Source organism: Aspergillus pseudoviridinutans (assembly GCF_018340605.1).
Source record: "Aspergillus pseudoviridinutans IFM 55266 DNA, scaffold_5, whole genome shotgun sequence".
Lineage (NCBI taxonomy): Eukaryota > Fungi > Ascomycota > Eurotiomycetes > Eurotiales > Aspergillaceae > Aspergillus > Aspergillus pseudoviridinutans.
Window position 1 is genome coordinate 2,963,829 of NW_025091285.1, and position 23,642 is coordinate 2,987,470.

Consider the following 23,642-nt stretch of genomic DNA (forward strand, 5'->3'; position numbering starts at 1 on the left):
AAAGAGATGAATGAAAAATCCCAAGGAACGTAACGAAACAATGGTCACATGGAGAGATGACAGACCCCCCAAACACCCGCTTAGCCTTGACAAACCAGATAAAAAAGCAAAAAGAGAGGAAAATCAAGTGAAGAGAGGTAAAGCGAGGATAATTTGACAAGTGTAGATGCATATTGAAACAGGTCTTTGATGATGCAAAGAAGATGCGCCATCGTAAAGCAGATTGGAATGCAATGCCTTGCCATGTAGAGAACTGTCAAGAAAACATGACTTCTATTTGTTCTATCCAGACACTGGCATTGCCGTGGATCTAGCGCTCAGATGGTCGCGGGGTATGATCGAGATCTAAATTTGGGGAAGGGGTATGTTGAGGTCGAGGCGTGGCTTCGGAGTCCGCAGCCTGATCATAATAACTGTCGGCATCGGTGGCTAAATTGCCCTTTGAGATTCTGGGTGACGGCGTGTTCAGGATCATCGCGGAGGCGCCGGGTTCGTCTTCCTTGGAAACGATGATCGGAGGAGTGACTTGGCCCTTCTTGAGAGATTCCGTGCCAGCCGTTGTTGCGGCGGAAGGCTGGCTGGCAGTCCCTCTGTAAATCTCGGTGAGCCCCGTATCGTGTTGCGAGCAGGGCGGTCTCTTCAGCCGCGTCGCTGCAGACGAGATTGAGACCAGATCTGTACCCTGTGGTAATGGCGAGTGCCTCGGGCTGATTTCCTCTTCGGGTCTCTCCACTATTGTGTTTTCGGAGAGCTGCAGATTGTCGAACCTGTCCTCCACATCGCAGGTGCTTGGAGACGACGAGGTCGGCTCCTCGCCGCTCTCAATGGCGTTCTCAGACTCTCCATGCTTGCCCCTTTCCAATGCCTCACGCTCCTTTCTCAGCAGTTCTTCACTGCCGCTGACCACACTGCCCCGGCTGTTGGTCCTCATCATCTCTACCCCCAACTTCGAAACCGGTCGGTGGGACCTAGACCTCGAGCTAGGCGTGCGCCCAGGCGCATTTCCCAGCTCCTCATCTTCGTCATCGCCAGACTCGGCGCACTCGTAGCGTTTCTTTTCCAACGACTGTCTCTTCGCGCGGATGGACTCGCTGGAGCGCTGTTTGCGAGGTGTCGCCTTTCCAGATGGCTCCATGGCAGCAGGGGCTGAAGCGGCATGGAGTAAATGCGGAAATGGAACTGCATTGGAGCTAGGATAAGACTCGGAATCCGTCGCACCTTTGGGAGCTGCATCGTCCGAGATGCCCAGGCCTTCTGGTTGGCTGGACAACCACTCGTCGTTCGGGCGACTCACAACCACAGGAGGCTCCTCGGCCTTGATGGAATCCATATCTCCGAAGTAGCTACTACCGATAGAATCCTCCCGGCTCGAGCCTCGGTATGAGCTTGAAGGTACGACTGCGAAGCCAGAAGATGTTGTCGAGCTAGGGCTTTGATCTGCATTGCTGGCGAGGGCAGCGTGACGAAGCGCGGATGGCTGGCCAGCGAAGGGCTGAGAGGGGCTATAATCCTTCGGTGGAGGTTTCCACTGACAGAACTTACACAAAGCCTCGGTGAGTTTGGTCAAGGTTGGAGGCTTCTGAATCAGCGCATCGAAATGATGTGTTTCAGGTAAATCCTTCAGATATCCAGTCACCGCAATGATTGGCGTATGCCGATTGGCACTGCGCGTTTCGCGTATCATGCGGGCGAGATCTGCTCCATTCACCTGGGGTAGCTTGAACTCGGTCATGATGATATCGAACTGGACTTCACTCAGGGCGTAGCGCATCGCCTCTGCACCATTCACCGCGGTGATTGTGCGACAGCGTAATTTCTCAAACAAGCGTTCCATCACAATCCTAGAAACCGGATGATCTTCGCATATAAGCACGTCCAAAGGCCGGAAGAATGGACCATCAAGAATGTTGATCTGGGAAAGGCGTCTTGAGCTCTGACGACGGCGCTGGACTTTGAGCAAAGCTTTCGTACGAGGGTCCTCATTGTCTGACGAGGATGGTGATATGTCAAACAATTGACTGCGGCGCTTGTAATGGCCAGCGACATACGATTCCTTTGCGAGAGAGGACGATAGCTCTCCATCTTGGGATCCGATCGTTTGCGATCTCGCTCGGGTTGTTGGGATACTGCCCTGTCGTTGGCCCGATGGTGTTTTATCCGGCGAGTGTGTCGATCCTCGACCGATTTTAATGGGAGATGATGCTGATGAGCCTAGTTTGATATTTGCCATGCGACCCTGATCAGTACTGCCGGTCGCAAAAGACCCGCTAGACTGATGAGAATTCGCCGAGGATGATCCTGACGTCTTTCTGCGCTCGTGGTTGTTGCCGGTGCTGAATTGCACAAGGAGCGGGGATGAGGGCTGTGAAGGACGGCTCGGAGAGGAGTTAGCTTGACTCAAGCTGGAAGGCGATGATGGTCGGTTGTTGCCTTTATTATGAGACAAGGTTCGTTGTAGTGGCATCGGCAACGGGCTGCCCTCCAGCGAAGGGCCCGACGGGGCTGCAGAACCCTGCGTTGGTGGAATTGCTTGAGCAATGGAAGAGCTGTATTGGCGCTGTTGGGCCTGCAAAGCCTCCTGGCGCAGCTTCTGGATGACATCCTTGTTGGCCTTTTCGAGCATGGGGAGATTCTTGAAGGAAAAGCTGCCAAAGTCATCGGCCAAGGCTGGCTCACTCAGTCTCCTGCTACGCGAGTCACGGACATGTGGGGGAATGTGGAGAGGCATCAAGGGCCGCTTCATCGAATTGACCTGCGAGCGAACCTTGAACAGCGCGTCGTGAGGGCGGTCTGCTGCTGTAACAGGTTGCGAGGAAGCCCCTTCCTCTAATTCTTCGGCAAAGGGTTGTAGAGTGGCGCCACGGGCGTCAAAGTACTCGGTGTCCTCAGGATTCTCAACATTCGGCACAAACTGGGCTTTATCCTCCAGCAGAGTATCCCAATTGATATCTGAGAACCAAGGGTGGCTGCGAATTTCCGCCCCTCCGTTCGGGAATTTGTCATCAACGTTGGCTCCGATGCGTTCGCGAGGATCTAGAGTCATAAGTCTGTTCATGAGATCGATGGCTTCCTGGGATGCTAGCTCTTCTGCCTCGTCCGGCCAGTTAATTCTCCGGTGTAGGATATTCTCGAACACTTCGTCAGGAGTCGAGGCGTTGAAAGGGGGGTAACCGAAGAGAAACTCGAACATGATGCAGCCCAAGGACCACCAATCACTCATCTCGTCTTGGCCTAGTCCATTAATAGTCTCAGGGGCAAGATAGTCCGGAGTGCCGACGAATCGTCTGTTATGATCTTCGGGGTCAAAGAGCGCCATGAGGGGTGGCATCATCGACTGCTGGGGCGGAGTACTGAAGGGTATCGAGTTGCTCAAGGTCGGCTGGAGCGGATACAGGCGGGGAGACTCGCCGGCTTCACTCTGACTCTCTTCTTCGGCGACGTTATTGGACGATGGTACCGGAACAGGCAAGGAAGATAGCGGTAAAGAAGATGCAGTCTCGTTGCCCTCGGTAAGAGAGAAATTTCGGAATATAGCGCTCAGATTTTCGCTGCCACCACTGTCACTGCGGTAGCCGGATGCACGGCGCGAGGCTTGGCGGCTGAGACCGTTCTGGTTAAGGCTGAAGTACGATGGCTGGTTCAGACTGCCAGCGAGGTCGGGGGTCATGAGTGGTGTTGATCCTGGTGAACCAGGGGCCTGAAAATCGAACGACGCCGACCGAGAGGACGCAATAGATATCGCACGAGGGAAGGGACCCTGTTTCAAAAGGTCGGGTGCTGGTTCGTTCAAACTCTTGAGGACGCGTTTCTGGCGTCCGACCAGGCCCATACGGGACAGGCCAAAATCGGTCAGCTTGAGGTGGCCCTTTTGATCAATCAATAGATTGTCCGGCTTGAGATCACGATGGACAATGCCCCTGCTATGCAGGTGTTCCACTCCGAGAACCACCTCGGCTATATACTTCTTGGCCCAGTCTTCTGGAAGCCCGCCCAGGACTTTGACAAGGGAAGCACAGTCGCCACCATTCAGATATTCCATGACCAGATAGAGATAGTCTTTGCTCGAGAACGTCCAATACAGCTTAGCAACGAAATCGCTTTCCCCCTGCCACATCATAATGGCGCGTTCAGCTTTGACATTAGTTACCTGATTTTTGGCAACCATGTCCGCCTTTTTGAGAACTTTGATTGCGAAGTATTCCCCAGTCGACTTCTTCTTGGACAGATAGACGCTGCCAAAGGCACCTTTGCTAATAGGTTTGATGATCTCGAAATCTTTGATCGACGGGGGCGCTGGACGGGGTTGAGGCTGACTGGCAGATGTCAGGTGAGGAGAAACCGGGGGCTTCGTCACATCAGACGAAGTCGCTGATGACTGTCGTCGATGATGGCGGTAGTGGTAATTCGCTAATTCACTCGCGTGAGTGGAAGGTGAAACTATGGGCGACGGCAGGCTTTCAGCGCCGCTGGAGAGCCGAGGTTTGGGCATGCGTAACGGCGAGTGAGGGGTCGACATTCTGGCGGGCGAGGCCTGGCGGCGAGGGGAGCTGGACAACCCTGGGAGCACCAAGCTTCTGCGTTTTCTCTCCAAGCTCCGGTCGGATGCTGGAGATTCAGTCCGTACGGCTCCGGTAAAAGCAGAGGAGAGCACACTACTATCGCTCATTTCTCCCGCGTCGAGATCTACCATCGAGAGTCCCCGACGAGAAGGTTGAGATGTGCCTAATAATCCCGCAGCGCTCCTGTGCGACCGGGGAGTAGGACATTCCATCGGGCTGTTTGATCCCGTAGAGACGGCAACCGAGGAGGACCTACCTTCGGTGTGCGGAAACTGAAAGCGTTCGGATGCATTGCGCATAGACATAGTCAATGCAGATGTCGACGGAGTTGGCTGCCGGGTGACAGGCTGCGGTGATAGGGGAGGAGCGACGGCAGTACTACTGTCGTTGGCATTCGCAGAGGGAGCAGCAGGGTCTTCAGGCGGGAGCTCGTCTTCCGATGGGCATGTCGAATCGCTCAACTGGCCAGCAGCGATACGTTCAGCCTTACTAAGGGCAGCTGCTATACAGTCTTCCACCATCACCGTATACTCAATGCGGATCCGCTCTGCGTATTCGACGATCTTGCGATGGCGGATAACTGCGTCAACTTTTGCTTTGCAGACCTGCTCCGTGTCAGCGCTTAGAGCAGCGAGACCTTGCTCCTGTTCCAAAGTGTTGGAACTGGGAGATTGCCACTGCAAGACTTGAGAGATTCGAGATTCTGATTGCGGTGAGAGAGTCCGGAAATCGTCCATGCTGTCCCCGCGGGGTTCTTTGATCACGGGCATGTTAATTTCGAGAGATGTGTCACACAAATCGAGAATCAGCTCAACGATCCGAGTCAACGGTCGCCGAACTGCAAATGACCGACCGCGTGAATGGCCGCCATCCGAAGCTGAATGTTCGCGAGACCGCGGGGGAGTGCATGGAGCCGAGCTAGAGTTTGAAACATTTCCAGAAGAGGGTGCCGAAACAACGGGTGACGGCCCAATTGCTAGTCCTTTATACTCCGGCTGCGGTGTCGGGGAAGGCGCTTCTCCCGTCAGAGGCCTGCTTTGTCGAGCCTCCAGTGCATCTAGGACTTTCACGATCGCGTGACGGTGCTCGTTGAGATTTTCCTGGGCGATCTGAACGTCCATCTCTGCCCGATGTTCCTGAAGGCAGAGATCGGAGTGTTTCTCGAACCACCAAGGGGTGATCTGACGCTCGCAAATGCGACAGAGAACCGGATTGGGCGCAGGGTACTTCGAGGGATCGGGTTCATTCGCCGCAGCCTCAGCGAGAGTTGTCAAGTAGTTCGCCAGTACTTCAGCACCGACACCCAACGACTCCACCAACAGAGGAGGAAGATCAATAGTCACTTCTCGGGGTTGATGAAAAGGTCGTAGCATCCACATAGTCTGAAACCAGAGCTTMGTTAGTCTGTCATTCTGCAGGTTAACGCGTTATGTTGGGATGAGTGGAAACCTACATGGCCGGCCCCATCTGGCGTGCGCTCAAACACCATAATGCCCTGTCCTTCCATGCTCAAGACGTCATGGTAGTTGTCTACTTCCTTCGACGGCTGAGAACCCTCACTGCTTTCTTCTGTCACCGTATCGACTGGTCGGGGCTCGGGCGAGTATTTCAGTATTGACTCGGGGCCCATCCTCACACCGAAGCGAATAAAGCGACTGCGAGAGTCGTCTTCCTTCATAGATTCAATAGCATCGTGGAAGGCAGTCTTATTGTCGACCAGGAAATCCGAAATCATTCGCCCTTCCAACGATTCAGGAGATGTCCCCACCACTTGTCGCCATGATGGACTGACCCATTTGATGCGGCCGTCCAGATCCAAATCCACGATGACGTTCAAGGTCTGCTCCGCCGCCTCCTTCAACTCCTCGCGTTCTTCCCGCATATCATCGCTAAGGGAACGAGCCATGGGTGGGAATTTCGGGTCGATCCCCCGAGCCTCCTGCCTTAAGGCAGTAACGGCCGGGGGAGCAAGGAACTGGGCACTGGGTGTGCCATTTCCCGCCATACTGAAAGGTCCACCGACCGAATTGAGGGCCGAGAGCGGCGTAGACGACGTGTTATGAGTGCAGCGCGCGAGACAGAATCAAATGAGCCAAATAAAGCGAGAGAGTACAGTAAGCCGAGCAGAGCGTCTGCCGGGCAGAGCCGGTGCCCTCGTGCGGTGTTATGAATGCATCCGCAGGACTAACGGGCCATGGCTGGGTCGCGGGGATACGCAGGCGAGAAGGGAGAGGGATGACCTCACAGAGGACGACAGACGTTGTGAGACAACCGTGTCTCCCAGAGCAAGTAGCAGAGGAGACGGATTGCCCCGAACGCGAAGAATATAGAGAAATTTTTGGTCAGATGAAAATTCACGGTCGAAGGAGGAATGAAATTGGACGGAGAACAGCGGCTATGCGGGGAATGGCGCGACGGAGAGGTGTAAACGCGAAACTAGGGCGATCGACTGAGTCAACCCTCGGGAGAGGTGATTGACTCAATCAGAAGTTGGATGTAGTGTGGAAACTTGAAGCAATAAAATGACAGTACTTGAAGAGAATTGATGATGGCTAGGAAATAGATAAGGTGGTTTGGAAGAGGGGGGAAAAGAAGTGAGGTTAGTTGAGGATGAACGTGGAAAGGGAACAAGCCGAAGAGTAAGACGAAACAAGACGAAACACTCTGACTGTAGGCGGGAGAACGCAACAGCAGTGCAGCACAGATACCTTACAATCTCCCTCTCTCTTTTATTTTGCTTTTATCGAGGGGAAAAACGACCTCAAAGACTCTAATCCTCCTTTCATTTTACTACTGCTAGAAAAAGTAGAAATACATACAAGGTTAAGCCCATAGGACGAGAAACTTAGTCTCAACACGATTCTATCCATGCAATACAATTGGTTTGATGTTTCTGAAGTTGATTGATCAGCAGCAAATAGGCGGTCCACTTGTGATAGACTAGCCGATGGCACGATGCTATCGTCTTTACTTTACTTTTGGAGTCTATCCATCTCATGATCGCACTCCCATGGTTATTTAGTGTTATTATTTTTGTATGGTTATAAAGTTATAAAACCAGTCGTTGTAAGTTAGAAGTAGTTTGTTTATCCAAGGGAGCCTATCTACTGTGTTCATATTTTATCTACGTGAATAGATGTACTTAACTTCGCTGTCATTATGAGAAAGGCTCAATCATCCAAAATCCTCCCACCTGGACAACTCCTCTGCACATGGTTGCTTCTCTTACTATGTCTTCCCCCTCAAGGGATATCATTCCGACCACACGACCTACCCCAACAGCCACTGGCCGCCACCTCTTGTCATTCTTCAAATGGCCATTATGCGTTGGTCGTCTTGTATCTATCCATTGTGGGTGGTAGATGACGATGCGTGCATTCATTAAACATCCATGCCCGTGCTAATCCCAAGCCATCCAACCCTTGTCCCTCTTCTGTGGAATCTAGATCTGCATGTCCTTACTGTGCTAGGATTTGTTCTTACTTCATAGTTTCTCCCTTCACAAAAATAGCTACTAGGCACGTTGTACATCCTTTTCTGGACAGTCTGTCCGTCTATTCTCTCGCCGAGGTGGGGATACAAACTTCAGCTACCTTACCTTACCTACGGTATCTACTAGTACTGAACTTTCTTAACTCATCTGCATGGGTAGCCATAAATGCTGGCTGCTGATTTGATCGGGGCACACCTGCAACGTCAACTCTCGTCATGGCCGTTTTGTCCCATGGATCTCGTTCTCTTCCCCAGAGCACTTGACCTAGCTCAATCCAGGGGTATCGCCTCCTAAGAAATAACTTTTCGACTGGAATGAGACAGTTGACTCTCTGACACTTCCCAGGAGCTTAGACTACAGGATCGACCAAATAAACCAGTGAGGCGAAGGACGAATCATGCACCAGTGCTTATGCAAGGGTATCACTTTTTGGGTGTTTGCCTTTATAAAGGATGAAGTAGTTGTTTATCATCTGCCGATCGAGCCATGGTAGTCATAGCAATAACCCATGAGAGAAACACCCTTTTAATCTATCTATTGGACTTCTTTTTTTTTCCGTTTTCTGAAAGGTGTACACTGAGAATTTGGTGGCCATTGGCCACCAGCGGGCGGACTGCTCGGAGATGATTCCTACTGGCCTCCAGCGTTGAACAATGTTTCGCGTTGTATTCCTGGGTTATCTCATGTTTGAAACAATCAAGTTATTCTAGTATGCCAAGGAGAAAACTCATAGCGATTGCATATTGCTTTCTTTAGAGGTCGTTGATGCGTGGTGGTATAGGAGTAGGATTGTAGGACCAGTTGAGTGTCTGCGGGGTAATAGGGCGGGGAAAATGCAACTCTCCATATCTCTGCCGCAAGCATCCATCCTCTGTCTCACTGATCACTCCCTACCTAACTAGGTATGTCCTATGCACAACTTCTCCCATGACGCATCCAATTCCACCTTCATTCCTTACTATGTACTTCTAAAGTAATCAGATTGTTTATCCATGACGATGGAAGCGTTGAATCTGACACATCATACTCCTATCTCGTAGCGGCCAACCCCATAATTCAAACGCCTCATTAGACTTCCAATCCTCAATTCTCAGCAAAAGCCTATTAAGCTTATCCTCACCGTTCAGGACGAAGTACAGTTGGAAACAGTGCCCCAAAAACTTCGCTAGAATATTCTTTCACAATGTCCGTCGTCCGCGACCCAAACTTTCCCTGCCTTCTCCATCAATCATTATCTATTCCATGAACCCCTCCAGCGATCTTCCATCTCCACCTTCTTGAAGTCGATATCACAAACCCTCAAAAAATGGCACTGTCCATCATTACCCCAGACATCCCTAGCCGGAGGCGATCAGCATTCTCTTGCGGGGACGAATGACATACAGCCAGATACTGGAGCATGACTGGACGAAATGGGGAGCTCTTCCCCCACAGAACTATAAGCAAGCACCCCTAGTAAGTTTCACCTTAGGTAGGCAGTAGGCTCTATACCTAATTCGCAGAACATATACTTCGTCCTACACTTCAACGTCTCCCTCAGGGATCAATGGGCCAAGTTAGAGTCCCTCTTATTTAGCCTAGTCGAACGACGCTACTGGCTGTCTTCTTCCTGAGACCATGAGTGTCATCGCTAATATCCTCTATACGTACCGAGTAGACATGCAGTGATGGAAATGGCTCATGATCTTCATTGTCTACGCGCGTAACCCTCGTCATTATTATCAGGTCATTGCTGATCGACCTTACCCTGTCATATTACTCGTCCCTAAAGTAGTCCTCTMGCCCACGGACCGATTCTACGCCATGCGAATATCCCCCGTGACTACCTACTCTAGTCGAACCCCTTCGCGTTGGTATAAGGAGTCCGCGAATCATGATTGTTGATGTCGCCGTGTCACAAAAGGATGGAATCGGCGGTTGGCGTGGATGAATCGACGTATCCTATTGTCAAAACGTCATGGAGGGCTGCAGGCTACTCTACGCTCCGAGATATGGAATACTCTTTTTGGCCTCTGTGTACTTGGCTGAAAAACTGTCTAGCAACTGGATGTTCGTTCTTTTGCATGCTGATATTGAGCATTCAAAATAATACATACGCTTTTTGGCTTGAGTCTTCAAAATACATAGGATCCCTAGGACGAGGTCTAGAAGTTAATTGATACCATTGTGTTCTCAAAGCATATCGAAACCCGAATATGTATATTAGCAAGTTCTATAGGATGCCTATTCATAAAGCTTCACAAAGATCGTGCCTGTTCAAGACGGATACAGATCAGCAAGATGTCCGTCCATAAAACATATGTTGCAAAATAGTGCTACGCCTGAACTCTCCTGCTGAGAGAGATATCAGGCTAATGAGGAGATGATGTCGGTTGCAATCTTCTCCGCAAGCATATCTGCTAATTGGTTAGTTAATGGCCACAGCAGAAGGAATCCCTGCTACTTACATACAGTAGACTGCGGATGTCCAGGCACCAGGATGGGAAAAGAACTGGCATCCACAACCCTCAACCTATCGACACCAAAGACTCTGGCCTGACTATCGAGGACGGCCATAGGATCGTCTCGTGTTCCCATCTTGCAAGTACATGCAGCGTGATATATAGTCATCACTGTATTGCGGATAACTTCGAGAATTTCTGCATCCGTCTGATACTGACTCCCGGGAAAGTACTCATCTCCCATAATAATTGGCGCCATGGCCTCGCCATGAAACATATCACGGATACGCTTATACGCCGCAATCGCTACTTGCTGATCCGCCTCCGTTGAAAGCCAATTTGGGTTGATTATAGGCAGGTCTGAGGTATCATTCGAGGCAATAGTCACATTTCCGCGAGACGTCGGCGCAACAAGGGTGCCCAGGATTGTTGCATATTGCTTACCACCCGAGGGTTGCGAGACAAGAGGGTTCGAAAAATTTCCGACGTATGCAGCTGATGAGATGTACTGCCCAGAAAAAGCAGGTCAGTTACGCATCAACAAATCGGGCACATCGAAGAGACCAACCTCAATCTCCGGCCAGTCATCTGGAAACCACGAAAGATCCCTGATCGTCTGGGCTGAGAAGTTCAAACGAAAGGAATTTGGGATCTTCTCAAATGCAAGGTAGTCAATGACTGGACTCGTGAGTATTCCCCCGTGGGAGAATATATACTGAGCCATTTGCGATGCGAGATACCCTAGATCTGTTGGTACTTTCGTGTATGTCTCAAGTGCTACCTGGTACGTTGGCCCGAAAAAGACATGGTCCCACATATCCTGACCTACACCAGGGGCATCCTGAACAATATCAATGTTGTGCTCTGAAAGAGTATCCGCCGGCCCGACTCCAGAAACCATCAAGAGCTGCGGGGTGTGAAATACACCTGCCGATATGATCACCTCTCGCTCCGCGCTGAGGGTGAAAGTTCGCAGTAAATCGCTCACTTGCACCCCAGACGCTTGCTTTTGTGGGTTGAATAGTATTCTCTTTGCCATCGTACCCTGATATATTTTCAGGTAAGTTGATGAAGGTAGCAGGCTCAGGAAAGCGGCCTGCGAGCTGCTCCTTGTCTCATCAGACGGTCGAATGGTAAAGCTACAATACTGAGCACCGAACAACGACCCGCTGTTGAAGTCCAATGTTTCGTTTATACCCACCTCTTCCACTCCAAGTCTCATCCAGCTCGAAAAGGGCATAGCATAAACAGGGTAAGATACATGAAGTGGGCGTTGTCCTTCATGAGCGAAAGCATCAGGATTGTATTGCGCTGTAGCATTCGCGGCGCGTCGCACCGTGTCTGGGGGTGTGAACTGAACGGTCTTCTGATAATAGGGCAGAGTGTTGTTAAAAGTGTAACTCTGGTCCTGAACAAGATMAGCCCAAAGCTGCATCGACTCCCTAGTTGGTCTAGCACAACAGCTATCAGTCTATTTCCTGGAATGGGTATTGGAGAACGAAGTTAGGCTCGCCTTTGGTATGCCATAAAGTTCAGAGCTGACCTATCCATGCAGAATATCAAGTCAGTAAAATGGGCTGTTGTCTTGAAAAAGGCAATAGGCAATGTAGCGCGATGCTCTTACGATCCTCCAAGGCATTTGCCTCTGGGATAATGAATATCACGGTGATTAGCACCCGCGACATTTCTAGCCACAAATTTCCAGTCAATTGCCGTGGTGGATTGAATGTCGGCGCCAACACCTATACTGGCGGCGCCAGGAATGGCTGCTACTGGGGACCTGAGTTCGTATGTTTCCCCAGCTTCGACGAGAGCCACCCGAAGTTTTTGCTCAGCCAGACGGACCGCCAGAGTCACACCAGCAGTACCACCACCGACAACAACATAGTCAAACGTTTCGTCAATCCCCAAAGTGCTTTCCCACAGATCGGAGAAGCCTTCTGTCCAGCTTTGTAGAGCACTCGTGAGCAAGCCCAAGAAGCTGACCAAGGGGGCAGTGAGCTGCATTTCAGTAACCGGTCGAGACAAACAAAGTATACAGGAGAACAGAGCAGCTTAGCCCACACTGCTAGAAGGCAGATGGCGACGTGAAACTGTCTGACGGGGGAGTCACAGTTGTAACCCCATTTGGAGTCAATTTTACATGGCTCTAGGGTCGTTCTTTCCGTTTCTGTGACGTCCGTCCTCACTCTCGAAGACCAGTCCCAATTGGGGATGTCATAATCTAGTTGACGACTAGCACACCCAACTGTGAATGCAGCCTTTCTTTGACTGCCCTAAGGCAAGCAATAGCTCTAAGACAGCCTCTTACTCCACCAAGACACATAAAAAGAGCTATGAAGATTCCAGAGTGGAGCGTTCCTGGTTTCTTCTAGATTTTTACTATGGCCAACCGGTCAACCTTCAACACTCCCAGCGAAGAATTCATGACCTCGCCGGGCGATAGCGCAACCACGAGGTTCCCCTGCAATGGCAGCGAATGCACGCGCGTTCTTCACCGACTTCCCAGACTTCAAGCCCAACCTAGACGCCTCAGTGAGCGATGAGTTCAACCGTCTAGCAAGCCACAGAAAATGGAAGGTGGGCTCAAAAACCTGGCGCAAGATGTGGAACCGATGCATGGCCCTGGAGTATGATAGACTGCTTGGACAGAATCTCAGCGGACTTCAGAACTGGCAGCAATTGTGCGAGGAGCTGGACCTGACGGGACCGTTCACGTCTATTAGGCAATGCAAGAAGGTATGCTACCTTGAAGGTCGGGAAGCCGGGATACTAATTTGGTTTTTCAGGCTTTGTCGAAGGTATATGTCAATATCGTGGATCTTCTCGATTGTCGTATTTTGAAGAAGAAACCGACAAAGTTCCCGAGTCTCAGGGCGTTGGAGAAGTATACCAGGGAAACAGGAAGAGTCTTTAGTAGACTTTTTGCGAAGCAGGACAAGTTGCTCCGGATACTGCTCAGAAAGCTGTGGTGACACTGTGTTGGTGTATTGAACTGTCATGACAGGAAAGCTGGTTCAGCCCATATGCGGACAATTTTGACCTACAAGATCTGGCTGTGATTCAGGTGAATAAAGACATATGTCCTGTTCTGTCTCCTTGATTGGTAGTATGAGAACTTCTTCATAATGTCTGTCACGAATAGCATCAGCAAGCGTGGCTTTGCATGAAGAACTATGAACAGGACAAAGCCAAAGGGAATGTCACAAGAATTAGTCATATATTACAAAACATATACGCCGTATCGACCTAAAATCTTCACAGCCCCTTCTTTTCAGAATCCAATCGTTCGCGTGCCAGCACATATCCAACCGCGCGGGAGAGACCCTCAGGGACCGAGACGATTGGACTGTACCCGAGTCGGTACCTGGCCTTTTCACAAGAGTAGTAGCGAGTCATGCATGAGTACCGGACTATGCGCCTTGTCAAACGGGGGGTCCTGCCAATAAGGCCAAACACTGTCTCCAAGATGCCGCCAATGGGCCCGAGAAGATCCTCAGGAAGCTGCCACACCTGGCCAGGCTCCACAACCTTTCCTGCCAGCGCCCATGCAGCACGAGTAATGTCCCAGAAGTACACGGGAGAGTCATTTGTGATGTTGAAGGCTTCTCCGTCTACTTTCTCGTGGTCCAGGGGGTCGCCTTGCCCAGCCTCATACCGCGCCTGAGTAGCAAGAAGACGGTATGCGGCAAGCAGATGAGAGTAGGCGACATTGCCAACGTATGTGAAGTCAAACAAGTTGTTGTTATCACCGAGCTGCATGCGCAATACGGTCGGAGATGCTTTGGCCGCGTGCTCAAGGACCTTGAAAGTAAATGTGGTGTCCTTCTCACCGTATATACCTGCGGGGCGCAGAGCACATGTCACCATGGAGGAGGGAGAAGCACGGTTGTACTTCAAGACTATTTCTTCGGCTTCGGCCTAGGCAGGTTGATGTCCGTTAGCAAAACCAGCACGGCAAAAGAAGTGTTTACAAACGAACCTTGGTATCGGAGTAGTACTCCAGCTGTAGCTTGCCCCGAATGAGCGGCCAATCCTCGTTCACATTTTTCAAATCACTCTGTGTGTCGTGCAGGACGGAGGCCGAGCTCGTATACACAAAGGCCTTGCACTTCCCACCCCAGTCACCACGATCACMGCCCGCGACCTCCAGTAACGTCTTGGTTCCGTCGACATTGACCTTGCGCAGCAGCTCCTTATTTCCTTCCAACACGTTCGCCGTCGCGGTATGAATGACGACATCCGGCTTGACCGCGCGGAAAATAGCCAGCAGGGATTCTTCGGACGTGATGTCGCCGTCGTAGTACTGTGCACCGGGCAGGCGATTGTTGGCTGTTCGCAGGTCGAGAACGGAAACCTTCGCTACGCACCTAGGGTACCGATCGGCCAACCGAGGATTATCGAATCGAGAGTCCCCTTCTAGTTTCGGGAGGGCGACACTCGCATCAGTCTCTGAAGGGAAGTTGAGCAATTGATCGACAATGTGCCAGCCCAGAAACCCGCATCCTCCGACCACCAGAACAGAGCCCAGCTCCAAAGAAGGCCGCTTCTGAGACATCGGGGGCAGTCAATCGACCGAKGATATTCTTTCTTATGTGACCGAAGAACAAGATGCGAGAAATTCCGGGGTTTGTGACGAAAACGAGGTCGAGAACACGGTCTGTTTTTCCTTCTCTTGTCTGGTGATTAAACTTAGGGGGCGTTGGCATTTAGCCATTTAGATGATTATTAAGGCCGGGTGCCGCCTTGAGATCTTTCTGGGGCACGAGCTTGGAACACCCCACAAAACCTCCGATAGAGTACAACTATGCCTACAAAATGTGGACCACAACTGCTGTTCTGTGAACTGAAGCTACATGACACCTAGAACGGCTGGTATTGCTAGATAAAATTGATGCAAAAAGTAAGCCTAGCAAGCAATGGCCATTTTGCCTGTCGCGCCGCTTTGCAATCATAGGTTTTCGACGGCTGGGTCCAAACTAATCATGGACTCAAGGCTTCAGGCAAATGAAAAGTGTCTCCTGTCGCCGAAAGCATTGGCAGAGCCATAGAGGCGCGTGACGGGATTGGTATAAGGACAGGAGGTTGGCGCCGCCAGAAAAGATCGTTTGGTCACCTGGATTGTCCCAGCGAGTTATCAAAGCCCAGGTACCAAACCCTCAAGTTCTTCGGGACAGTTGAACATATTTGGACGAATACGGCATGTTATCTTGAAGCGTTTTGAGCCCGCAAGAACTTCACTCCACGCTCTTCTGCACCGAGCGACGGAGTGCACGATTGTAGTTCTTTCGATCCTCAGGGTTACCCCAGAACAACTTGGATGCTTCTGGGTTCACAGTTGTCCGCGGATCGTAAGGTGCGGACTCCTCTTCGAGTGCTTCCACGATTGCCTCGATATGATGGCGCATTTCCTCTGTGCGTTTTGGGAAATAGCACAAGGTTCCGTCCTTAGACACCCTGTAGTGGAAGAGCTCTGGTTCCACGACGACACGGGGTTGCTCTTCCGGGAATCGTGGACTCAGATAGATTTTGATCTTAAACACGCCACCATCAAGCTGGGTCATGGGACGGCCAAAGTAGATCAATTCCCAGAGGAATGGGTTTCCATTGACGAGGCGCAGGTCCACCGTGAAATTGTGGCGATGCTTGAAATCCTCAACAATCTGCTCGTACTGACTTTGCAGGCTCACCGCAAGGCTAGCTTCCTGCTTTTTCGCCTCGAGACCTTCTATTGGCCAATTGCGCGTCTCTTTGAGGATGGCTTCCTTTACGCGGATGAGTCGCCTGCTCAATTCGGGATAATTAAAATGGCCCCTCATACAATTATCTTCGGTCTCAAAAGGCATGCTCTCAAATCTCTGGCGGCGTCTAACCTGTGGTTCTGCTTCCTTGACCACCTGCATGTAGGAGTCAAAGTACCACAAGAAGCGTCTCTTGCGAAGGTCCGCAAAGGGCTCGAAAAAAGTGCCGTCTGCGTCATCGAACGAGTCATCACAGTCCTCATCCTCGGCTACATTCTTGCTCTCAGATGGCTTGACTGTTCCGTCCGACTGAATGCCCAGTGACGATTCCAAAGGTTGGATAACTGCAATGCGAAGAGTTTCGTGACGTATCTCAGGGCGAGGTAAGCACACAGTTAACCATCGTACCTGAGGCAACTTACCTTTTCAATATAAGCCTGGCTGTTTTCCTGATCCTCGGGTGCATGTGCGCCTTGGTATCCAGGCTCATTCTCATAAGGATTGTTCGACATGAGGCTCTGAATGGAGATCAGAATAGACTCCAGTCCTTGAGCTGATGACCATTCCTCCCCGCGCTGACCACCCCAGGTTCTGCAAGGCGAAGCTGTCAGCGTTATTTGAAAGCCAGTTTTCACCAGGTTCTAATTACCCTAAGATTGATCTACAGTGCCAACGTTGTCAGCATCGCAACTATGTCGGCATGGGCATGATCAGTGACTCACAAGCAAACCTTACCCCCGGCATAGAGATTAGGACCGAAACGGCATCGTCCTCCATTGGTCGTCGTAATCTGAACAATCGGCGGAGTGGCAGGATAATCTGAAATAATATCAGTCGTTTGAGACTCAGCGCAGACCGTAACCAAGCGGCCAGCATCCCTACCTTTACCGAAACTAATGCTGAACTAGCTGACAGTCAGCACCATGGCCTTCCCTTAAGTGTGAATGAGCACAAACCTCAAAGAGACCGAACTGGTAAGGCGTTCCAGGGGTTCCCAACACAATAGCGGTCACATTGCGAATATCAGAATCCTTGTATGCCACGGCGAGAGCTGTAAAAGAAGAAACAGCAGTCAGTAAGGCTTCAAATTGCAAGTGAAAAGCAAGCCTTGCTTGAGTAATCGACATACAGAGATCTGCATTGTGCTGGATATGCTTGATTTCCTGATACCCAGAATGAAGTTTTCATATGTTAGTCAACATGATGCTTCGAAACAATAAAGATTGGTGAGAGATATAGTACCCTAGTGATGCGGAGTATGGACTGGTCAGACATTGTGATTAATGCCAGGCATTAGCCCCAGTCGTAGAGAGCCTTGTTGAGAAGGAGTTGCTGTTTGAGTCAAGCCTGTTGATTAAGAAGGATAATATGATAGAAGGTGAGGTGAATTGTAAGGCGCGTTCTGTACAGCAGAGAGAAACTCCTGAGATGTTCTGTATCCTTAGAGAAGGAACAGAACTAGGTAGGAGCACCAAGTGTCTCAAAAATAAAAGGGAGAAGGGTAGGTGAGGTTTTTCTTAAGTGTTTGCATAAGAAATCAACAGATAAACACGAGCTAGGCGCAACCACTGCGAATAATAGAACTATAAGCACAGACAGAAGAAGATTTAATACTTCTGCAAAAGCGATAATATAGAACTGATAGATAAGAACATTAAATGATCAGTGGCAGTGGAGTCATGTCACCGATACATCCTAACAGCAAGAGACAGTGGCCGGAGGATGTATTTAACCTCAGACAGGAGGGGCAATCGTAGTCATATAGGCACAGATGATGAATTATGATTCAAAACCCAAAAGATTTGGCTCTCCTATTAGAAAGTTGCAGCCATAGATAGACAGTATATGGCTCAGTTCCAGTTGGACCCTGAAGTCAAAAAAGGTTCAATGAGGCTACAGGTAGTCAGAAATTGGAACCAAGATCTTCCAGCAGCTGAGTGACTGTGTCCGCGGTCCGTCACCAAGTAGTCTTGTCAAGAAATTATTTACAATCAAATGGAACACACAAGTGCCTCGCAATAGAATTTGTAAATTTGGTATCATCACGGACAGACTTGACATTGAGGAGACGCAGACGCCTACTTGTGCCTGGTTCAGGTCTGTTGTGCTTGACGGGTGTGTTCAACCATACTCCACAAAATGAGTGATTTGCGGCTTCGGGCCGCTCTACAATAAAGTTACAAACTACTTCTCCGTACCCGTACCACAGAATGGCGGGACTATGGAGATGTCCTTCGAACAGGTAAATACGTACATACTTGACCCTCAACTTCTGGCAGGGAAGATGGGATCAGTATAGCTGGTGATTGGAAGATACATTTGCCCTGATGTTTATCGGTGGTTGGGTAGAGTCATCATTATTTCTTCAGAATTGGAAGTCAAGGGCTGAATGGTGGAGCAGCTGAAGGTCATGTGACCCTTTCTCTTCGTTATTGTTTTTTCCACTTAGAGAGGTAGACAAGGGTTCTCTCCCAGCCTCCTCTTCTACATCTTCATGCCGGGCCTGTACCGGAAGTATTCTCCACGCCATTTTCTGCACTTTTTACTCACCATGGGGACTGTCCATTCATGATGATATAGCGCCCTTAGTAGTAACCTGCACACAGCAATACCGACCCTCGCTTGGCGGTGATGGAGGCGGTGAGCTTCTTCACGTGATAACGCCTAGCGGGCAGCCAGCAGGATGAAGCATAGGGGGGCAGAGTAACAACCGCCAGCGAGCAACATTCCCACCTCCTCCAAAACACGCTGCTTTCTCTCCCTCTATACCTCCTCTCAACTCGTTAGACTGCTTCTTCTGGTTGGTCTCGATTTCCTGTCAATCTTTTCTAACCTCTGCTCGGTGACACCAAGTTGAAGCTCTTATTTTCAAAAGGCGTCTTGCTCAAGGGATTGGGTACGGTTATGCACCTATCAAACAGCATACTCCGCCGCTCTCTTTGAAACCCCCGATCTTTCTCGATCTCGCAGCCCTCAACGCTGGCAATTTGCGTCCGCAGAGGACTGTCGTCGGCAACTTGCTGCCATTTCAGGCTCGTTTGCGAAAGTCTAAGAAAAGCTTACAACTGTCACTTGGTCACGCGCCTCGGTCGCTGCTCCCTCGAGTATCCACGCTTCCCCGCAAGTTTCATCTACATGGCGTGAGGTAAGTTATTAAGGGAAAAACCACAAGCGCTCCAAACGGATTGACAAATAACACACTCCATGGTGCTTTGATCTGATATGTCTTTCTTAACAGACATCTTCATTGACCTCGCTGCCCGATTTCGTCCTACTTTTATCGGAGATCTTCCATCACCCTAATCAGTGCCTGTCTGTTTGGTATCGACAACGATCAATTGCCTCGGACAATAACCAACCGATCTGGAAGCCTGTCGCGATACTGGCGGTATTTCATTGACGCACTTTTGAAGAGCATCCGTCAGTAATTACGGAAAAGACCGTTCCTTGCGGATATGCCTCCCGGCGATGTCTCACTGCCGGATAGCCTTGTGCCGGGCAACGGGGCTGTCCGTCCCACATTAAATACCAGTGGGCATGGTGGTAGTTTTCAGAGACAGACTCCCACTTCGCCTGCCGATAGCAATAGAACTTTCGACTCGCCGCGTGCAAGATCTGGTGGGCGGAATGGGTCTGCTGTGTCTAGCCCGGTGGATGGGATGCAGAATCCAGACGGTCGCATGGGCCGAAGATTGGACTCGAACAACCCTGGCCAGCGGGACCCTTCAACTCCGCGTGATCGAGCTGGCTATTGGGAGAAGTCAGCCCAACGTGACAGACCTTCTCAGAGCGGCCGTCCGCCCACAAAATCCCCGGGTAGTTCGCGTATTTGCAAAAAGTGCGGCGAGCCTCTGACAGGTCAATTTGTACGCGCACTTGGCGCAACATACCATCTTGAGTGTTTCAAGTGTGAGGTTAGTTTATTCGTCAGCCTCAACGAAACTCCGCGTCCTGTTAGCTAACTGCCTCTGACAACAGGATTGCGGGCAAATCGTGGCATCCAAGTTCTTTCCGGTCGACGCTGAGGACGGAAGCGGACAATATCCACTGTGTGAGACGGATTACTTTCGGCGATTGGACCTCCTCTGCCACGAATGTGGCGGTGCTTTGCGTGGTTCCTATATCACCGCCTTAGACCACAAGTACCACATTGAGCATTTCACTTGCTCCGTTTGCCCTACAGTTTTTGGCGCCCAAGACTCGTATTATGAGCATGAGGGCAGGGTTTACTGTCATTTCCACTATTCCACCCAGTTTGCTCAGAGATGCCACGGGTGTCATACTGCGATTCTGAAGCAGTTCGTGGAGATTTTCCGCAATGGCCAGAATCAGCATTGGCATCCAGAGTGCTATATGATTCATAAATTCTGGAATGTGCGCCTGGCTCCAAATGGCCAGCCTCTGGAGCCCCCTGAGGCAGGTCTCGATGCCACTGACGAGGAGCGCAATAGAGTGCGAGAAGAAGAAGATCTGATGGAGGAGAAGGTTTACAAGATCTGGAGCATTCTTTCTGGTTTCGAAGAGTCTTCAGCTGCCTGCATCTCGGATATGCTACTACACGTCAGCAATGGCTCCTATCTGGATGGAGTCCTAGTTGCTAAGAGATTCATTGGTCACGTCGAAGTTCTTTTCCGAGCCATTGATGAACTTGCTGGATACATCAAGGCGCAAGAGATGAAGGGTAAGTACCGCTTTTTCAGGACAGAAAACTAAAGTGCGGACTGACTGAGTACCCAGACCTTGCTTACGGACGTGAGGCCAAACTATTGTGCAAGAAAATTGTCGCCTTCTTCGCTTTGCTGTCTAAGACCCAGGAAGCTGGGGTACGGAAACTAGGCGTCACGCAAGAACTCCTATCATTAGTCACTGGTCTTGCCCACTACCTTAAGCTTCTCATCCGCATCGGGCTTCAAGGCGCTCTGAAGCTGGAGAGGGAGAAGAAGAGTCCCGAAGGCTTGTATCACTTCCTCGATCACTTGGCAGATATTGAGACTCTCAGGCCCCCGGAGCAAGAAGAAACCCCTGCAGATCTCATGGCTGGAGTAGCCAGTCTTGCCGATCAGCTTTCTGATTGCTGTGCAGCATGTAAAGAACCAATTGATGATGAGTGTATCATGCTGGGTGATTCCAGGTGGCACATTAAGCCGCCTCATCTTACGTGTGCAGCATGTCAAACGGACCTTACCGAGACTTGTCAAGAGGCCCTCTGGAGTCCCAGGATGAAAAATGTTTTCTGCCATAATTGCGTCTCGCAGCAAGGTCTTGTGAATGAGACTCAAGGCGGATTCACTCGTGTGAGCAAACTACAGCAGTTTGTCTTCCTGTTACGGGTTGCACTCGCGCGACTTCTTGCTGTTTTGCACGCTGGAGGAACCTTGCAACCCACTTCAGGTATGTTATCCCGTCGCAATGCTAATACCGGTCAGACCTGGGTTAACACTCTGCTTCTCTAGATGACCCGAGCTTCGCTGTGAGTGAGACTAAAGATGGCAACCAACCTCCGTCTGGCGGTGAAATTCACAGATCCACGACAAGGTCGAAGTATGCGGGCAGGGACGGCGCTGCTGAATCATCGCTTGAGCAGACTGTGGGCGAGATGCGACGCTTGCGGTCCATTCGAAACGAGCGTACTTTGTCAACTACATACAAGAGAGCTAGGGCTTCAAGAATTATCGACGGTCCTGAGGGTCGAAGTGTCAGGCCCGGTTCTTCCGGCGGAGAAGGTTCCGATCCCCGTGGCCACGGCTTCCAAATTGTAGAGGAAAGAGATGCCAATGGCGAGACTGTCACCGACTTGACATTTGGTAATCAGGACGCTTTGACATTGGACGATATTCCCAGGATTGTGGCCGCCGAACAAGCAAAAGAACAACGTCCCAACGCTTACAGACATGCTGGCACTAAACTCATCGGTACGACTGAGCCGCTTCCTAGGTATAACCACGGCCATCAACGAGGTGTGTCTAGCGGCAACTTGGAATCGCACCTCGCAGAGAGAACTACCAAGACCAAGAAGTACTTCTCTGAACTCTCAGCTCTCGAATATTTTATCGTACGGCATGTCGCTGTCCTGTCCATGGAACCTTTGCTGGAGGGTTACTTCACATTGGATGAGTTGCTCTCCTTGATTGAGTCTCGCAAGCCAACAATCTGGAACATATTCGGTCGCGCCTTCAACAAAGATGCCAAGAAGGCTGGCAAGAAGAAGGGAGTGTTCGGCGTGAGCCTCGACTTCCTGGTCGAAAAGGAGGGTACAGAATCCACACATGGCGTCGGGCCTGGCGCGCTTCGCGTTCCTGCTCTTGTTGATGATGCTGTGTCGGCGATGCGCCAGATGGATATGTCAGTGGAAGGTGTTTTCCGAAAGAATGGTAATATTCGACGGCTCAAGGAGATCTCCGAGATGATCGACAACAAGTACGACCAGGTTGATCTCACGAAGGAGACTCCTGTGCAGATTGCGGCTTTGTTGAAGAAGTTCCTCCGCGAGATGCCTGATCCGCTCTTGACTTTCAAACTCCACAATCTGTTCGTCATCTCACAGAGTAAGTTGAGCTCCCGCATCCCAATTGCAAAGCTTTCTGCTAACCTCACCATTTATAGAAATACCTGACCCCGAGAAGCAAAAGCGGTTACTGCACCTCACGTGCTGTCTGTTGCCCAAGGCTCATCGGGACACTATGGAAGTTCTTTTCGCCTTTCTAAACTGGACGTCATCTTTCTCGCATGTGGATGAGGATACGGGTAGCAAGATGGATATCCACAATCTTGCAACTGTCATAACGCCTAACATCCTCTATCCAAATACGAAGAACAGCACAGTTGATGAAAGCTTCTTGGCAATCGAGGCTGTCAATGCTCTTATCACTTACAACGACACTATGTGCGAGGTAGGTCCTTCCGCAGCCCAATGTCCAGTGGACCAGCTCACTGACTGTCTCCTAAGATACCGGAAGATCTTCAGGCTGTTCTTAGCGACACCACATTCTTCAAGGATAACAATGAAGTCAGTACCAAGGAAATTCTGAAGAGATATGGCGACATTGCGCGAGGCAGCTTCTCTCAAAAACCCAACAATGGCGGAGAAACTGTGACAATCACAAACCCTCATAACCGAGGAGCAAATATTCCTACGTCTGCGCGCATTGAAACAGACCAGTCTCAGGATGCATCGTGGCAGGCGCAGAGCTCAGTACGCCACGTGCAAAACACAGGTGGACATAACCACGCAAACAGTGCATCGGCACCTTATAATGGAATGGAACTTGCGCCTGGACAGACCGCCAGCTACCGTGAAAGAAGCACCAGCAATGGCAGCCAGCAGAATCCCATCCCACAGGAGGGGCAATCCCAACAGATGCCTTACAGGACTCGTCCAGGAGCGGGACCCATGGGAGTTGCTGGTTAA

General features: G+C 50.5%; 6 protein-coding genes across 6 annotated transcripts; 2 read left to right on the top strand and 4 right to left on the bottom strand.

Moving 5' to 3' along the window:
* Positions 1 to 310: 310 nt before the first annotated feature.
* Asppvi_008094 (protein kinase RIM15) lies at positions 311 to 6,564 on the bottom strand (the record flags this gene model as incomplete). The annotated part of the gene is made up of 2 exons (XM_043303975.1): positions 311 to 5,941; positions 6,013 to 6,564. 2 exons carry the CDS (start codon positions 6,562 to 6,564, stop codon positions 311 to 313), a joined length of 6,183 nt encoding a protein of 2,060 aa, XP_043159910.1.
* A 3,834-nt stretch (positions 6,565 to 10,398) lies between these two features.
* Positions 10,399 to 12,500, bottom strand: Asppvi_008095 (GMC family oxidoreductase; the record flags this gene model as incomplete). Its single annotated transcript, XM_043303976.1, has 4 exons — positions 10,399 to 10,448; positions 10,500 to 11,001; positions 11,062 to 11,935; positions 12,118 to 12,500. The coding sequence occupies 4 exons, from the start codon at positions 12,498 to 12,500 to the stop codon at positions 10,399 to 10,401; spliced, it is 1,809 nt and encodes a 602-aa protein (XP_043159911.1).
* A 462-nt stretch (positions 12,501 to 12,962) lies between these two features.
* Positions 12,963 to 13,468, top strand: Asppvi_008096 (uncharacterized protein; the record flags this gene model as incomplete). The annotated part of the gene is made up of 2 exons (XM_043303977.1): positions 12,963 to 13,232; positions 13,283 to 13,468. 2 exons carry the CDS (start codon positions 12,963 to 12,965, stop codon positions 13,466 to 13,468), a joined length of 456 nt encoding a protein of 151 aa, XP_043159912.1.
* A 283-nt stretch (positions 13,469 to 13,751) lies between these two features.
* On the bottom strand, positions 13,752 to 15,051 carry Asppvi_008097 (C-3 sterol dehydrogenase/C-4 decarboxylase; the record flags this gene model as incomplete). The annotated part of the gene is made up of 2 exons (XM_043303978.1): positions 13,752 to 14,414; positions 14,476 to 15,051. 2 exons carry the CDS (start codon positions 15,049 to 15,051, stop codon positions 13,752 to 13,754), a joined length of 1,239 nt encoding a protein of 412 aa, XP_043159913.1.
* Positions 15,052 to 15,730: 679 nt separating this feature from the next.
* Asppvi_008098 (ubiquitin-conjugating enzyme E2) lies at positions 15,731 to 17,509 on the bottom strand (the record flags this gene model as incomplete). The annotated part of the gene is made up of 7 exons (XM_043303979.1): positions 15,731 to 16,606; positions 16,657 to 16,825; positions 16,957 to 17,053; positions 17,117 to 17,138; positions 17,191 to 17,285; positions 17,364 to 17,397; positions 17,477 to 17,509. 7 exons carry the CDS (start codon positions 17,507 to 17,509, stop codon positions 15,731 to 15,733), a joined length of 1,326 nt encoding a protein of 441 aa, XP_043159914.1.
* A 2,180-nt stretch (positions 17,510 to 19,689) lies between these two features.
* Asppvi_008099 (GTPase-activating protein LRG1) lies at positions 19,690 to 23,642 on the top strand (the record flags this gene model as incomplete). The annotated part of the gene is made up of 6 exons (XM_043303980.1): positions 19,690 to 20,148; positions 20,213 to 20,915; positions 20,972 to 21,625; positions 21,688 to 22,779; positions 22,838 to 23,124; positions 23,181 to 23,642. 6 exons carry the CDS (start codon positions 19,690 to 19,692, stop codon positions 23,640 to 23,642), a joined length of 3,657 nt encoding a protein of 1,218 aa, XP_043159915.1.